General features: G+C 44.1%; 1 protein-coding gene across 1 annotated transcript in view; it reads left to right on the top strand.

Moving 5' to 3' along the window:
- Positions 1–5,643: 5,643 nt before the first annotated feature.
- The window catches only part of garnl3 (GTPase activating Rap/RanGAP domain like 3), a 403,971-nt gene continuing 392,968 nt past the window's right edge, over positions 5,644–16,646 (top strand). The window contains exons 1-2 of the mRNA XM_072240887.1: positions 5,644–6,020; positions 13,839–13,908. Of these exons, the coding sequence (XP_072096988.1) occupies positions 5,965–6,020; positions 13,839–13,908 (126 nt within the window). The 5' untranslated portion in view covers positions 5,644–5,964. The remainder of the gene's footprint in view (positions 6,021–13,838; positions 13,909–16,646) is intronic.

Genomic DNA, 16,646 nt, shown 5'->3' with positions numbered 1-16,646 from the left:
TAAATAAAAATAATAATTTATTTATAGAGCTCTTTTCATAAAATGACGTATAGATTAGATTAGATTATGAGGACACACAATCCTCTTTTATTGTCATTTAGTAATGCATGCATTAAGAAATGATACAATATTCCTCCGGTGTGATATCACAGAAACACAGGACAAACCAAGACTGAAAAACTGACAAAAACCACATAATTGTAACATATAGTTACAACAGTACAAGCAATACCGTAACTTGATGAAGAACATGCCATGGGCACGGTAAAAAAAAAAGTTCAAAGTCTCTCGAATAAATGAAGGGAATCTCAGCTAGTTTCTCGATTATCTTTGTTCCTTAAGAGTTGTCCTAAATTAGTGGCTGCCCTGATTAACCAATGGCCCAATTAACTGGAATCCACTGTATCTTTGATGTGTTGTACTGCCACAAAACAACAAATTCCACTCCATGTGTAGTGATATTAAACATGATTCTAATTCTGATTCTGAAATTTTGTGTGAAGTTTCAGGTAACATCTAAGCCTTATTTTAAGGACAGATATATGGGAACCCACCCTAGGCGATAGTTTGGATATTGTGGAATGTAAGTTCTCCAGGCAGCTGCTGACGACCCTTGATGCTAGTAACAATGTTTTTCTGTCAGTCTGTGTAGTGGTAGTTAATAGAGTTATTCCCATACCACTCCCACATGGGAGGCGTTCACATACTGTACAAGCAGGGTTATCAATAAGGTTCATTTTAGTATCCTGTATGCAGGCATCCTGGTGTGCTCTGCTCTAAAGTCATAGTCATAGTCATACTTTATTGATCCCGGGGGAAATTAAAATATGACTATGACTATGACTATAGAGCAGAGCACCATGCAGAAAGAAACTGGTTTTCTCATGAATGAACAGCACCTGATGTGACAATCATCACTCTTTATTTGATTCTGTTTGTCAAGTTTTGGACGTCTATTGGAGAACTATAGCATTGCGGTTGCTTATCAACACTCTTTCTCATGGAACTAATACCATGGCTGGAATTCACAATTTAGTCATTTTTCTTAAGTTAATGCATTTTATGGCCAGCTGGTGGTGTAGTGGCACCCCCACTGGATTTTGAGACGAGCAGTCCCAGATTTGACTCTTGCTGTCTCCTTGCACCCCTTCCATCCATGCTGGGCAGCTTGGCTTTGTAAAAATAACAGGCAAATGCTAAAGAAATGGTAATTGCTACCCGACATCCCACGAGGCACGGAGAGGAATGACAACAGCTACAAAGCTTTTTATTGCCAACTATACACCAGCTAATAGATTGGAAATGGGGAGGTGGTGTGTGATTCATGGAAGGCAGTCACAGCACAACAAAGCAGTTTATTTTAGAAAAGCGTTGAAAAAACTACAGAACTATTCTTGGTAAAAGTGAGGTGATTTCTCTAGAGAAACACAGTGAGTGGGTGATTATTACAAATGTACATAATTATGAGAATGAGATCAATCCCAGTGAACTGTGCAACCAAGGGTGGCATCCTCCAGACCATTCATAAAAACTGCTTCTGTCACTTCTTTTACGGTCTTTTCCTTTCAAATGTGGTTCCGCTACTGTTGGAGCCTGTGATCTACAGTTTGCTGTCTCCAAGCGGGTTCCGTGAGGAAGTGTGTGGCCTCGGGGCCAAGTAGCCTGGACTGGGGGCGCGAGCCCGTGATTGACTCTATTTCTTGCGAGCTTGCCGATAAAGGCACCAGGAAGATTGAAATCATCGGTGCGATTGCAGATGGCAAGCAGGTGTTCAGTGCTGTCTACCAGCCTCTCGCTTGCTCGCTGCTAGGCAAAAGTGCTCTGCGTGTGACGGTCCCTCTCTCTCCCTCTCGCTTGCTTCTCCTAAGGGAAGGTCCCTGTGTTCACATGGTCTCTCTCTCTCCCTCGATGCTGTGAGAGGAAGGTTCCAGAGTCTACCAGGGTCCAGGGTCTTGGGCAAGATTTAATCAATACGGTTTGTGGATTGGACTCTAGGTTCACGTTATGATGTGTTTCTGGTTTTTGTTCACCCACTTTTTCTTTGTTGCTATTTTGGGTGACTTTGAATCAGGGCAGCATGCAGATAAACGAACACTGAGCTGAACTGAATATGGACTCTTTCGATTTTGTGTTTTATTTTCTGTGTTTTTCATTTTTTTTGCCATTCCTGTAATTTGTGGGAGGTTTTTGCATGTGGGGTGGGGGAGGGGTGGTTGATATTTTTCTTTAAATGGGTTCTTTCGTTTTCTTTGTTTTGTGGCTGTTTGTGGGGAATACGAATTTCAGGGTTGAGAACTGCATACAATTTGACAATAAATGTTCTTAGAATCTGTGAATCCCAGTGCACTTGAAGCAGTTTGGTAAAGTTTGATAGACAGGAGAATTGTCCAATCACTTGTGACCTATAGTGATGTCACATACCGCCTTATAGATATTTGATTCCAGGCTGCAAAGTTAAAGCAGTGCACAAACAAGAGAAAACCTGCAGATGCTGGAAATCCAAGCAACACACACCAAAAGCTGGAGGAACTCAGCAGGCCAGGCAGCATCTATGGAAAAGAGTAAACAGTTGATGTTTCGGGCCGAGACCCTTCATCAAGACTGGAAAGAAAGGGGGAAAAGTCAGAGTAGGAAGGTGGGGGGAGGGGGAAGAAGAAGTACAAGGTGGATGGTGATAGGTGAAACCAGGAGAGGGGGAGGGGTGGTAAAGAACTGGGAAGTTGATTGATCAAGAGATAAAGGGCTGGAAGGGGGGGATCTGATAGGAGAGGGGAGAAGGCAGAAGATTATGGAAGGGGTAGGGGCACTAGAGGGAAGTGTGGGCAGGGAAGGAGATAGGCTGAGGGGAAACAGGAATGATGAAGGAGAGGTGGGGGGGGGGGTGGTGACAATTACCGGAAGTTTGAGAAATCGATGTTCATGCCATCAGGTTGGAGGCTACCCGGATGGAATATAAGGTGTTGTTCCTCCAACCTGAGTGTGACTTCATTGCGGCAGTAGAGGAAGCCGTGGGCTAACAAGGTTAAAGCAGTGAAAGTTAAGAGCAGCAATCAGTAATGTGCAACCTGTAAATGTTGGCATCATTAGAGACCACCACAGTGGAAATGATTGGATAATTCCCCTGTCAATCACGTCTGATGACCAGTCTACTCCTTGACTGTGAATAATTTTATGTTCATAATCATGAACATATGCAGCTACCATCCACTCCCCTCTGGCATTCAGTCACCTGTTGGTGTGTCAGAAACCAGACCATCAAGAGAACATAAAATGGAGAAGTAAAAATAGTCCATGTTTTTTTTCATTAGTGTATTGCCCAGAGAAGCAATAGAGGCTAATTCATTAAATACATTTACCACACAGTTAGATAAATCTGTGCATCGCAGGGGAATTAAGGGTTATTGGGAAAAGGCAGGTAGGTGGAGCTCAGTCCACGGTCAGATCAGTCATGATCTAATTGAATGATGGAACACGTTCAAGAGACAGATGGCCTACTCCCACTCCATCCACTACAACAGGCGGGATTTCCCAGTGGTCACCCATTTTAATTCAACTTCCCATTTCCGTTTACTTTGCTTGTAACTGATTGGCAATGATCATCACGACAATTCCATTCATCCATACGTTGGCACAAGGTCAAGAGGATTGCAGTCAAGCGGGTAGAAGGTGTTTGTTTTGGCCCTCTGCCAACGACTCAGTCATGTTGGTCGGTGGTTGACAGATTTCTGACTTTATTAGGATAGGGAATGGACCTGTTACTGGGGTAATAAATATAAGAATGCTGGAAACGCTCAGCAAGCCATCAACTGTTTGGCCTGCTGAGCATTTCTGTTTTAATTCCACATTTCCAGCTATATATATATGTGTGTGTGTGTGTGTGTGTGTATATATGTATATATACAGTGTATATGCTCTGGTGTGAAGACAGCAAACTTTTAATATCCTTTGAATTTTAAAGAGAAAATTAATTAATTTACATTTGTATAGCACCCACCATCTTCCTGCAACATGAGAATGATCCTAGGAATGAAAGGGTTAATGAATGACGGCTCTGGATCTGTACTCGCTGGACTTTAGAACATTCAGCAGGGATCTCATTGAAACCTATTGAATATTGAAAGTTGATGTGGAAGGGATGTTTCCAATAGTGGGGGGGGGAGTATAGTTCCAGAAGGAACAGCCTCAGAATACAAGATCAACTCATTAAAACAGAAATGAGGAAGATTTTAGCCAGAAGATGGCGAATCTGTGGAATTAATTGCCGCAGGTGGCTGTGGAATTCAAGTCATTGAGTGCATTCAAAACTGAGTTTGACAGGTTCTTGATTAGTAAGGGATTCAAATGTTGTAAGGCCATAATAGTCATAGTCATAGTCATACTTTATTGATCCCGGGGGAAATTGGTTTTTGTTACAGTTGCACCATAAATAATAAATAGTAATAGAACCATAAATAGTTAAATAGTAATATGTAATTATATAAGATATAGGAGCAGAAGTATGTTACAGGACGAAGGCAGAAAAATGGGGTTGAAAAGGATAATATGTCAACCATGATGAAACCTAATTCTGCTTCTATGTCTTATGGTCTTATAGAAACCTTAATGTGAATGCTTTGCCAACAAGCACTGTCAATACATTAAACCCACAATTAAAAGTGAGGTAAAGGACAGTGTTTTGTATCATTTGTTGGAAAGCTTTCCTCCACTTAATGATGGTTCTGAGTGATCTTGTGTGTACAGGAGACAAGTTCAATGTCTTATCTGAAAGTGCTCACTCAGGCAGCGTGACGTTCTTTCCAGTTGTGTTATCTAAAACATTATCTACTGTTTTAGAAATGCTAAAACAAGTGATCACGAGAGGGTCAATCTGCTGAAATCTGCTCAGTGAGTCTTTGGCCATTAGGTATTCTGCGTTACCATTTTAAAAATAATACTTGTTCCACTTAAAGAAGTTGGTCAATTTGATCGGTTTCAACTTAATAGCTGATTTGAATAGTTTCCTTGAATGCCAGGGAGAACAATATTCAGCAGATGCGTTTCTTGTGCTAGCCTTACACTGTACACAAATCCTTTTAGTTTTAATAATCTATCTCGTGGTGCATATCCAAATAAAATGCACAATTTTCACCTTTGCCCAAATGGGATATTTGAATTTGCACCCACTAATTTTAGATCATTGAGAAATGTTATTGTTGGAAGCATTATATATGATGATGATTTGATAGTGCAGATATTGTGATTAGTATTTTTATCCTGCCTCTTGGAACCAAAGCCCTGATTATTTCACCAAGTGAGGTAACCGTTTCTCCTCCGCTCCTAATGCTGAGGTCCCAATACCTGTCAGTCAAAATGTAACCAGCACAACATTCTGGAATCAATACAGCGGGAGCTCGACCAATCAATGAGAGTGGTGGGCGGAGCGCCCGGTCCGCGGTGCATGTTGGATATTGTAGTCTAATCGCCGCAGACGCACAGCGAATCTAAGGGTGGAGCGGCGGCTCCGAAACTACGAGGGGTCGAGCTGAAGGCTGCAGGGGCGGCGATGGCGTCAGGGAGGGGCGGAGCATTGCTTTGACACTCACGGGGTGTGTATGTGTGTTATGTATTGAGAATGAAGTGCTGAACCAGAGAGAGCACATTCACTATTTGAGATGTGAACCACGTTTCCACGGTTCTCTTTACCCTGCTATTACTCGGACACGTTTGCTAATGCGTCGTCTATTTTTTTTCTCTTCTTCTTGGTTGTTGCAATATTGTCAGCATTTCATTTCAGCTACCGAGCGCAGCCTGGAACCACACTTACAGCACACTCCGCGTGGGGAATTCTGTTTATGTATATATATAAAAAAATAAGTCTGCAGAATTGAAGTTGCATTCTCTCACCCCCTCCCGTTAAAAACTGCAGCAGGTGCAATGTCTAGTTCCATTAACTAGAACAGTTTGTGCAACCGAGAAAACGCATGTATGGATGTGAGCAGTGCGGATGCAGCTTCCAGTAAACTGCTGAGTCTCACACAACGGTAAAACAGATTTCGATATATTTTTTTTAAAGCGTGTGCTTTCATTTTGCTTGTTTGTAAGTACAAGAGCGTCAGTTACGCCTTGACATGTTGAGCAGGGGCTATGCGGGTGCACCAGTGTTGCTCGATGCGCAGGCACAGTGGTTTCCAAAATATTTGGAAGGTATTGTAAAATGCTGTATGCTACTTTATTGGTGATTGCTGCGAGGGAGAGAGAGAGAGAGAGAGAGAAACAAATCTCCCTGCACCGTTTAGGGAGGAGAGAATACCGGATTTTGTTAAAAATTCTGCACTTTGCACATTTGAAATGCGAAAGTTTGATGTCGCCGGTTGAAGGAAAAATGCATCACGATTTCATGCGTTAACAATCCCAATGTTATCAGATGGGAGGCATGTGTTTTATTATTGAAAGACTGGCCCACAACAGACAGTGGGCGTTATATACTTGATCACTGAACGCTACTACACTACAGTAGGCAAGGCAACTTCAACGGGGTGATGTATTCATGTTGTGCGGGTTCAGTTCCGTGCGAATGTATAGTATATCACGGTGGAACGAAAGCAACCAGCCCAACTGCTGTGAGGTTATTTTCTTATACAGATGTAGATGTTATTCAACCCCACCCCTTTCGAAATGTTCAATCCAATATTTATCTATCTTGGGATTTTTTAATATAATTTCTGCCACCTGTTCTCTTAACAATTCATAGTGATAATTACGAAGAAAATTGGTTAGGGCTGTTATTGAGTTCCCTCTGTTTGTACAATGTACAGATTATAGATTTCGTCAGGCGTTCTCTCAAGGGCTGCATAAAGCACGAGACTATTTCCCCCTTGTTTTTATAGGAATTTATAGCACAGATGTCTTTATTAAATATCCTGACTTTTCAATGTGTTGCTTCCCTTTAGTTAAACTTCATCTATGAATCATTTCTAAAATTGCAAATGTAATGTTAGGTACTTGGATAGGAGGGGAATGGAGGGCTATGCTCTGGGTGCAGGTGATGGGCCAAGGCAGATTAATGGATGGCAGGGACTAGATGGGCTGAAGGGTCTATTTTTGTGCTTGTAGTGCTCTTTGACTCTAATATTATATAACTATGCTAATGTGTTACCAGAGTGTTTGAAGTTGATCTGACCTTTCTTGGTAATTACCAATGTTTCTGAAAGTATTCATTAAGGACTTCCCCATTGATAGTATTTTAATATTTTAATAGTATGTTTTTCTTTGCGTAATACTTTTAAAATGGCATGGAAGTGTGGGCTCCCAGCTGTATAGTCATCTGATTTGTTCTGCCCGACTGCAACAGTTTGATGCAAACAGATGACCGGTGTCTGAAACTAAACAAGGGCTTTGTCAACAGACCCGTGCATGAATGCACTGGGATGTGACCAAGCCGCAGGGATCTGGTGGATTCCAGGGTTGATCCCCCGATTCTGGTGTGTGGGCTGCCACGTCCCCTGGGTGAGCAGGAAGAACAGGCAACCATTCTCCTTCCCCTTGCTTGCATGTACTGACTTACTGCCTGTTACGCCCCTGGTGTTTAGGGCAGCAATGAAGGTCGTCCTCCCCCAGTGTTCACGGCTCCCTTTATCGTGTCAGTGGCTTCCCCTCAGTTCTCACTACTGTCAGCCATGCAAGTCCCGGGTGGAGACTCAGGAATACCGTCACACTCAGATGTAGAAGGATCCAACATTGCTGTCTTACTTTGAGCATTGTTTCCGTGATAATTTTGTTTGACCAGTCAGGGTTGTTGACCCTGAGCTGGACCCTGAACCTGGAGGACTGGAGGACCAGAGGACCAGTGGACCGCTCTTGGTCTGGCCTCTCTACCCTTTGACCTGTTTGGCATGGGTGACCCTGCCAAGAGCTAAAGCACAAGGCCTTGACTGCAACCAACACAGCTCTCTGGGTCACTGAGGCATGAAAGCCTCCAAACCTTACAACGAGGATGTGGTCCTCATGGAAATTACGTGTGTTGAAATACAGTGAAAAGTTTTCTTTGTGTGATCATTCTAAGCATAGTATAGATGATCGAGGTAGTACTGGGGTAGGGGAGGGAGCAACAGTAGAATGTAGAAAATAGTGTTAGGGTTAGAGAAATTGCAATGCAGGCAGACAAGGTGCATGGCCCAGGACAAGGTCGACTGAAGGACTACTAGCCAGGCCGCTGGTTTCAGATGAATGCATGTGTTCTGTTAGTTGAGAAGAAGGTTCAGCCTCTCATCAGGGATCCAGCATCTCCAAAGTGCATACACTTTATGGTATAACAATGCCACTTTCAATCTCAGGTCTCTGGAGCCTTCAAATTTAATGAAAATAGACTTTTTACTGGACTGTATCAGAACTTTATGAAGAGATACCTGCTGGAAGTGTGTGTGTGTGTTGACCCTCACTGAAGCTGTTTGTGTGTGAATGCTTGGCAAAGGGAGGGCGGGCTTTGAATTCGACTCCCCTCGTGGCGAATTTGCTCATTACTCATGAGCGTGTTGTAATGCCACTGAACTGCTGCTGGACTCAACATCCAAGTGTAAGTCATTGCCTTCAGATGAGCCAAGGCCATTAAGCAGGAGATGGGGAAGGTCTGATTGTAACAGCAAAATGGCATGAAGAACACGGAGCTGATGCTACTTTGAATGTAATTGCCAAACTAAAGAGAGAGCTCATCTTTGTCCAAAGATTTTACATTTGTTGAATTGGAAATGCTCAGTCGAGAGAGCTATAAACAGTGACTTCAGTCGTGTTCTCTTGCCAAGTGTTGTGCTTTCAGAGCCTTCGATTGGAGTTGGAATCAAGTACTCTGTGCCTCCTTCACTGGCACTCTCTGCCAAAATATCGGCAAAACAAACGGATGTTTCCCTATTGATCCCACTCTCTGATCGTGTTGGTGTGCCCCACGGGAAAGGGGAGGACTTCCATAGCCAACAAAGGTTTTAAGGATGTATTTTTAAGAAAAGAGCGACACACACAAAATGCTGGTGAACGCAGCAGGCCAGGCAGCATCTCTAGGAAGAGGTACAGTCGACGTTTTGGGCCGAGATCCTTCGTCAGGACTAACTGAAGGAACAGCTGGTAAGAGATTTGAAAGGGGGAGGGGGAGATCCGAAATGATAGGAGAAGACAGGAGGGGGAGGGATGGAGCCAAGAGCTGGACAGGTGATTGGCAAAAGTGATATGAGAGGATCATGGGACAGGAGGCCCAAGGAGAAAGAAAGAGGAAGGGGGAAAGCCTAGAGGATGGGCAAGGGGTATAGTGAGAGGGACAGAGGGAGAAAAAGCAGAGAAAAAAAATTAATAATAATAAATAAATAATAGATGGGGTACGAAGGGGAGGTGGGCATTAATGGAAGTTAGAGAAGTCAATGTTCATGCCATCAGGTTGGAGGCTACCCAGACGGAATATAAGGTGTTGTTCCTCCAACCTGAGTGTGGCTTCATCTTTACAGTAGAGGAGGCCGTGGATAGACATATCAGAATGGGAATGGGATGTGGAATTAAAATGTATGGCCACTGGGAAATCCTGCTTTCTCTGGCAGACAGAGCGTAGGTGTTCAGCAAAACGATCTCCCAGTCTGCGTCGGGTCTCGCCAATATATAGAAGGCCACATCGGGAGCACCGGACGCAGTATATCACCCCAGCCGACTCACAGGTGAAGTGTTGCCTCACCTGGAAGGACTGTCTGGGGTCCTGAATGGTGGTAAGGGAGGAAGTGTAAGGGCATGTGTAGCACTTGTTCCGCTTACAAGGATAAGTACCAGGAGGGAGATCAGTGGGGAGGGATGAGGGGAACGAATGGACAAGGGAGTCGCGTAGGGTGCAATCCCTGCGGAAAGCAGAGAGAGGCGGGGAGGGAAAGATGTGCTTAGTGGTGGGATCCTGTTGGAGATGGCAGAAGTTACAGAGAATAATATGTTGGACTCGGAGGCTGGTTGGGTAGTAGGTGAGGACAAGGGAACCCTTTTCCTGGTGGGGTGGCGGGAGGATGGGGTGAGAGCAGATGTGCGTGAAATGGGAGAGATGCGTTTCAGAGAGAATTGATGGTGGAGGAAGGGAAGCCCCTTTCTTTAAAAAAGGAGGACATCTCCCTCGTCCTGGAATGAAAAGCTTCATCCTGAGAGCAGATGCGGCAGAGACAGAAGAATTGCGAGAAGGGGATGGCTTTTTTGCAAGAGGCAGGGTGGGAAGAGGAATAGTCCAGATAGCTGTGAGAGTCTGTGGGCTTACAGTAGACATCAGTAGATAAGCTGACTCCAGAGATAGAGACAGAAAGATCTAGAAAGGGGAGGGAGGTTTTGGAAATGGACCAGGTAAACTTGAGGGCAGGGTGAAAGTTGGAGGCAAAGTTAAATGAAGTCCACGAGCTCAGCATGCGTGCAGGAAGCAGCGCCAATGCAATCATTGATGTAGCGAAGGAAAAGTGGGGGACAGATACCAGAATAGGTTTGGAACATGGATTTTTCCACAAAGCCAACAAATAGGCAGGCATAGCTTGGACCCATACGGGTGCCCATGGCTACACCTTCAGTTTGGAGGAAGTGGGAGGAGCCAAAGGAGAAATTATTAAGAGTAAGGACTAATTCCGCCAGATGGAGCAGAGTGGTGGTAGAGGGGAACTGGTTCGGAGTTGTTTTTCTAATGGAGTCTGTAGTACACCTCATGACAATTTCCCACCCTCAAGGACAGTTCATTCATTATGTGTTGTGTCGTGTGATGTAGGCCATCATGGTCTCTTGACCATGATTGTTCTTGGCAAATTTTTCTACAGAAGTGGTTTGCCATTGTCGCCTTCTAGGCAGTGTCTTCACAAGACGGATCACCCCAGCCATTATCAACACTCTTCAGAGATTGGCTGGACTTGTGATATACACCAGCTGCTCATACGACCGACCACCACCTACTCCCATGACTTCACGTGACCCTGTTCAGGGTGTGTGGGGGGGGGGCTACATCTTACCCAAGTGTGACCTCCAGGCCAGCAGAGGGAAGGTGTGCCTTAAACTTCCATTGGTAAAGACATATTTGCACCCTGCCGCCCATAAAGGATGGTATTCTGCCAATAAAACAAAGCCCTTATGATATTAAAAAAGGCGTAGATAGAGTGAATGTGGAGAAAATGTTTACAATAGTGGTGGAATGTAAGTCCAAAGAGCGCAGCCTCAGAATAGAAGGACCTCCCTTCAGAACAGTGAGAGTGAATCCCTTTAGCCCTAGGGTGGTGAATCTGTGGAATTCATTGCCGCAGACAGCTCTGGAGGCCGAGCATTGGGTATATTTAAGTGGAGGTTCATAGACTCTTGATTAATATGGGGAGAAGGCAGGAGAATGGTGTTGAGAGGCATGATAAATCAGCCATGGTTGAATGGTGGAGCAGACTTGAGGTTCAAATGGCCTAATTCTGCTCCTATGTCTTATAGTCTTATGGATTCTTTTTTCAGGGAAACTTGATAAGAGGCATAGATAGAGTGGATAGGCAGAGACTTTTACCCAGGGCAGAAATAACTAATACAAGAGGGAATGATTTTAAAGTATAGGGCATGTCAGAGGTAAGGTCTTTACCCAGAGAGTGATGGGTGTGTGGAATGTCCTGCCGGGGTGGTGGTAGAGGCAGATATATTAGGGGTATTTAAGAGAATCTTAGATGGGCACATGGATGGCTATGGAGGGCTATGTAGGAGGGAAGGGTTAGATTGATTTTAGAGTAGGGTAAAAACTCAGCACAATCTCTGGGCCAAAGCACCTGTCCTGTGCTGTATGGTCCTGTGTTCCATAATGTAACTTGGCTAAATCCTTTCCTGTTACCCGCTGTCAATTCCACAGCTATCTTTAATCTTCAGAGTGCAGCTGGGTTGCAGAAGGCTGTGACTACAAGCTCTTGGGTGCCTAAGCTCTGCAGAATTCATTAAGCATGTGTTGCCAGGCTTGTTACTCTAGTGTGCCTGTCTGCAGTACTCTGTCGATGAAGTCAGCTCAGAGAGACACAAGATGACATTGCAAGAAATGGCCACTTGTTTCGGAGCCAAATAAAGACCTGCCTTTCCTTGGCTCCTTTCACATCCCTTAAGTGTTTTATAGTCACTAAGATGCTTTCAGAATGGTGTCATCTTTGTGTCATAGAGAATGCTGCAGCTAATTTTTGCATACGGAGCCCCCACAGGCGACAGTCAGGTAATCCGGTTCAATTGGTAATTGCTTTACTATTGTTACGTGTAATGAGATACAGTGACAAGGTTTGTCTGATCACTCCATAGGTAAGTATATTGAGGTAGGTGGGGGTGGGGGACGATAATAGAACGTAGAAAAGAGTGTTACAGTTACAGGGAAATTGCAGTGCAGGGAGACAAGGTAGACTGGAAGACTCAGATACTAGCTGGGATGCTGGTTTCAAAATATTTCAAATCATTTAGGAATTCCATCACCTAGAACAAGCCCTCTTCTTATTTCTGCCACCACGGAGGAGGTACAGAGCCTGAAGATACACGCTCAATGTTTTCGGAGAAGCTTCTTGCCCTCCACGATCAGATTTCTGAACGGACAATGAACCAACCCATGAACACTATCTCGCTTCTTTTGCTCTCTTTTTCCCCTAATCATATTTCTCTACTTATTTCATATAATTATTGTAATTTATAGTTATTTTATACTACTCTGTATTGGTGCTGCAAAACCACAAATTTCACACCGTATGACAGTATTATCAAACCTGATTCTGATTCTGAAGTAGTACTTGTGTTCTGTTAGTTGAGAAGAAGGTAGGGCCCACGTTCAGTTTCTCACCAGGGAGCTAAAATCTCCAAAGTGCATACTCTTTTTTTTTGCTACAACAACGGCACGCCAACAATGACTTTTCATCTCAAGTCCCTGGAGCCTTCAAATTTAATGAGAAGAATTTTACTAACTGAACCTAGACTGTATCAAAACTTCATGAATTTTATAATGACTACTTCTGACTTCCCAATAGGGCTTTGTGTCCCATATTGTCATGCGGAATTGCCCTCCCAGTGGGAATATTATCCCACGGTGCGTTTTTAGGTTTTGTTTTTGAAATCTATTTCGAGATACCTCACAGAATTGGCCCTTCCAGCACCCAGCAACCCCTGATTTAACCTTAGCTCATACACAGGACAATTTTACAATGGCCAATGAACTAAATAACCCGTATGTCTTTGGACTGTGGGAGGAAGATGGGGAGAACATACCAATTCCTTACAGAGGATGCCGGGATTGAACTTCGAACTCTGATGCTCCAGGCTGTAATGGCATCATGTTAACCACTACGCTACCGTGGCGCCCTGTAGGTCTCTGTGATATCTTTAGCAACTTGCATTGTGTCTTTGCCTCCTGCAACAGAAGGAGTGGCTGTCCTTCAGATGCCTTGCAAAGCTGCTGGGAGTCTCCTTCTGGGAGGTTAATTAGAGGAAGATGGGAGGGGTGGGGTGTGGAATTAATCGAGAGAGTTTATGTAACCATCAGACAAATCAGATCTACTGCAGATTCCAGTCCTTAAGATAAGGTTCTGAAATGTAATTACCATTGAGCGGTATCCTTGAATCTTCTATCGATCTTATAATGACATAATATATAATTGAATGACTGGTTTCAATCTAAAGGCTTGTGCATTCCAGATAATTTCTTTTTTTTTGGGTTAATTGTGCTGCACTGGACAGTAACCAATGCTGGCTGCAGGAAGAGCCCAGAGGTTCACAGACGCAATGGCGAGAGGGGAATGGCTGTGCCGTATCCTCTGGCCCTGAGCTTATTGTCCTTGACAGACCTTGCGGCATTGGGTACATTCACTGATGAAGCGTTTCTCTTCCAGCTCTGCCTCTGAAGACCTGGGTTGTCGGCGAGGAGAGTTCAGCAGGAAGCATTATGGTTCTGTGGAGCTGGTAAGTGCATGAGTTTTTACTGCAATGGGATGTTTGGTACCTGATATTTAAAAAAAAAAGAGACCTGGTTGTGTTACGGCTTTTACACATCCCAAAGTGCCTCGCAGCCCAGTGATTCGAACGATTGTACATCGTGAGCAGCAACGTGATCGTGAGCAGGTGAGGTTTCTCAATGATGTCCTTTGAGGAGTGAACATCATTCAGAACAACAGAAGTATCTGGTTGTCTTGAAATAGAGCAGTGGGATCTCTAACATTTGCGTAACAGCATAGTGCTGCACAAACGTAGTTTTGCAGTAGTACATTAGGATGTTGGACTTGTGTGTAAGCACCATGAATTGGATTAAACCCATGATGTAGTATGAAGATTGAGTACTGTATTACCCAGGTAACCAAGGCAAATAAGAACTGAATTTCTGTAGGCACATAATATGATGCATGATACTGTTTTTAGGTAGATTTGGGAGTCCTTGTACAGGATTCCCTAAAGGTTAAGTCAATAATAAGGGTGGAAAATGCAATGCTAGCATTCATCTGGAGAGGACTAGAATGGGAGAGCAAGGATGCAATGATGAGGCTTCATATGGCAATAGTCAGACCACATTTGGAGTATTATAAGCATTTTTGGGTCCCTCATGTAAGAAATAATGTGCCGGTATGGAGAGGGTCCAGAGGAGGTTCGCGAGAATGATCCCAGGAAAGAAAGGGTTAATGTATGAGAAGCATTTGATGGCTCTGGGCCTGCACTCGCTGGAGTTTAGAAGTATGAGGAGTATCTATTTGAAATATATCGAACATTGGAAGACCTAGATAGATTGGAGATAGTTAGGATGTTTCTATAGTGAGAGAGTACAAGCATCCCCAATCTGGGGTTTGCAGATTTCTCAACTAATGGTCAGGGGTCTGTGGCACTTAAAAAAAAAAAAAGGTTGGGAACCCCTGGTCTCGGACCAGAGGGCAGAGCATCAGAATGCAAAGAAGTTCCTTTGGAACAGAAATGAGGAGGAATTTCTTTATCCAGAGGGTGGTAAATTTGTGAAACCCATTGCCACAAATAGCTGTGGAGGCCAAGTTATTGGGTATATTTAAAGCAGAGGTTGATCGGTTCTTGCTGAGTAAGGGCATCAATGGGGGAAGAAGGCAGGCATATAGGTTTGAGGGGGATAATAATGGAATGGCAGAGCTGACTCGATGGGCTGAGTGGCCTAATTCTGCTCCTATGTCTTATGATCTCTTTATTTTGCATAGTGAGCTCTGTGAAACCTGAACTATTTAACCTTTCTCAGGTATTAATATTTATGTAACCTGGAAACAACAATGTCAAAATTAATCTTGTGCAAAACAGAGCAATTGTACAACAAAGGGTTTTCCTTTGCATGAACACTTTCTATGGATGAGTAAACAATATAGATGATGATTTGGTGCCTGCTGCACGTGTCTGTGGATCTATCCTGCTTAACTATGCTTTTAGGTTGAAAGGTTAATAAGACTGTATAACTGATTCATTAATTCTTCCACGGGGCGTCAGAATTCATTGCCCATCCTTGGTTGTCCTTGAGTAGGTGGTTAGCCACGTTACGGAACAGCTGTAGACCGTGTGAGGATGGTGCTCCCTCGCTGTCATTGGCCAAGGAGTTCCACGATTGGAAGCCATAGTGGTAAAGGAGCAGTGATGTATTTGCAAAGTGGCGTGTGTGACTTGGGTTTGACGGTGGGCTTCAGTGCCTAATGGCTGCCGCCTTCTGTGGGATAGAGATCAGGTAACGTCGTCATTTATAAATTTGTTTCCAGTTGACCAGAAGCTGTGGGGGGTGGGGGGAAACAAGTGCAGGAAACTATTTGGCAAATCTGTTCATAACCCACACGGCGGCTGCATTTAAGCAAAGTGCAATATACTTTTCATGCAGTTCAATGTTATACAAGCCCGGGGATCTTTGTGTTTCATGTCCTTAACCCTTTGCAACACGTGCAAAGTGCAGGAGGAGCTCAGTGGGTCAGGCACTGTCTGTGGAGGGAAATGAACAGTCCGTCAACAGCAGGAGTGGAAAGGAAGAGCGCAGAAGGGGGAGTAGCATGAGGCGACGTGTGATAAGTGAATACAGGTGGGGGGGAGGAGAAAAGGGGGATTAATAAAATAAGCTGGGAGGTGATGGGTGGAAGAGGCTAGGTCGGACGAAGAAATCTGGTAGGAGAGGACAGTAGATGTTTGGAAGAAAGGGAAGGAGGTGGGGAACCAGAGGAAGGTGATGGACAGGTTGTGAGGGTGGGGGAAGAGAAGGAGATGGGTAGCTGGGCTAGAGGGATGGGGCAAACATTGGGGAGGAGGGGAGTAGTTACCTGAAGTTAATGAGATGAAAGTTGATCCCATTAGGTTGGAGACTACCAAAACAGAATATGAAGTGTTAACCCCCGTGCATCACTTCTTTCTGTGATATATGGGTGTTTGAAGGCATTCTGAATAATGGCAGGCAGCAATTCCAGATCTGGAAAATGAGACTAAGTTAGAAACTGAGGAATTGAGTGAATAGGGTGGCTGTTGTCTTGTGGATTAATTGAATATCTTTCCTGCATTGGTGCTTATAGAATTGCAATCTCACAGCGCCAGTGACTCGGGCTCAATCCTGATTTCCGGTTCTGTTTGTGTGGAGTTTGCACATTCTCCCTGTGACCCTGTCTGTTTCCTCCAGGTGCTCCATGTTCCCCCCATAGCCCAAAGGTGTGCAGTACCACTGTAAATTT

The sequence above is a fragment of the Mobula birostris genome, chromosome 22 (assembly GCF_030028105.1).
Source record: "Mobula birostris isolate sMobBir1 chromosome 22, sMobBir1.hap1, whole genome shotgun sequence".
Taxonomy (NCBI): domain Eukaryota; kingdom Metazoa; phylum Chordata; class Chondrichthyes; order Myliobatiformes; family Myliobatidae; genus Mobula; species Mobula birostris.
The sequence above is the reverse complement of the archived record's forward strand: the minus strand, read 5'-3'. Positions and strand labels throughout refer to the sequence as shown.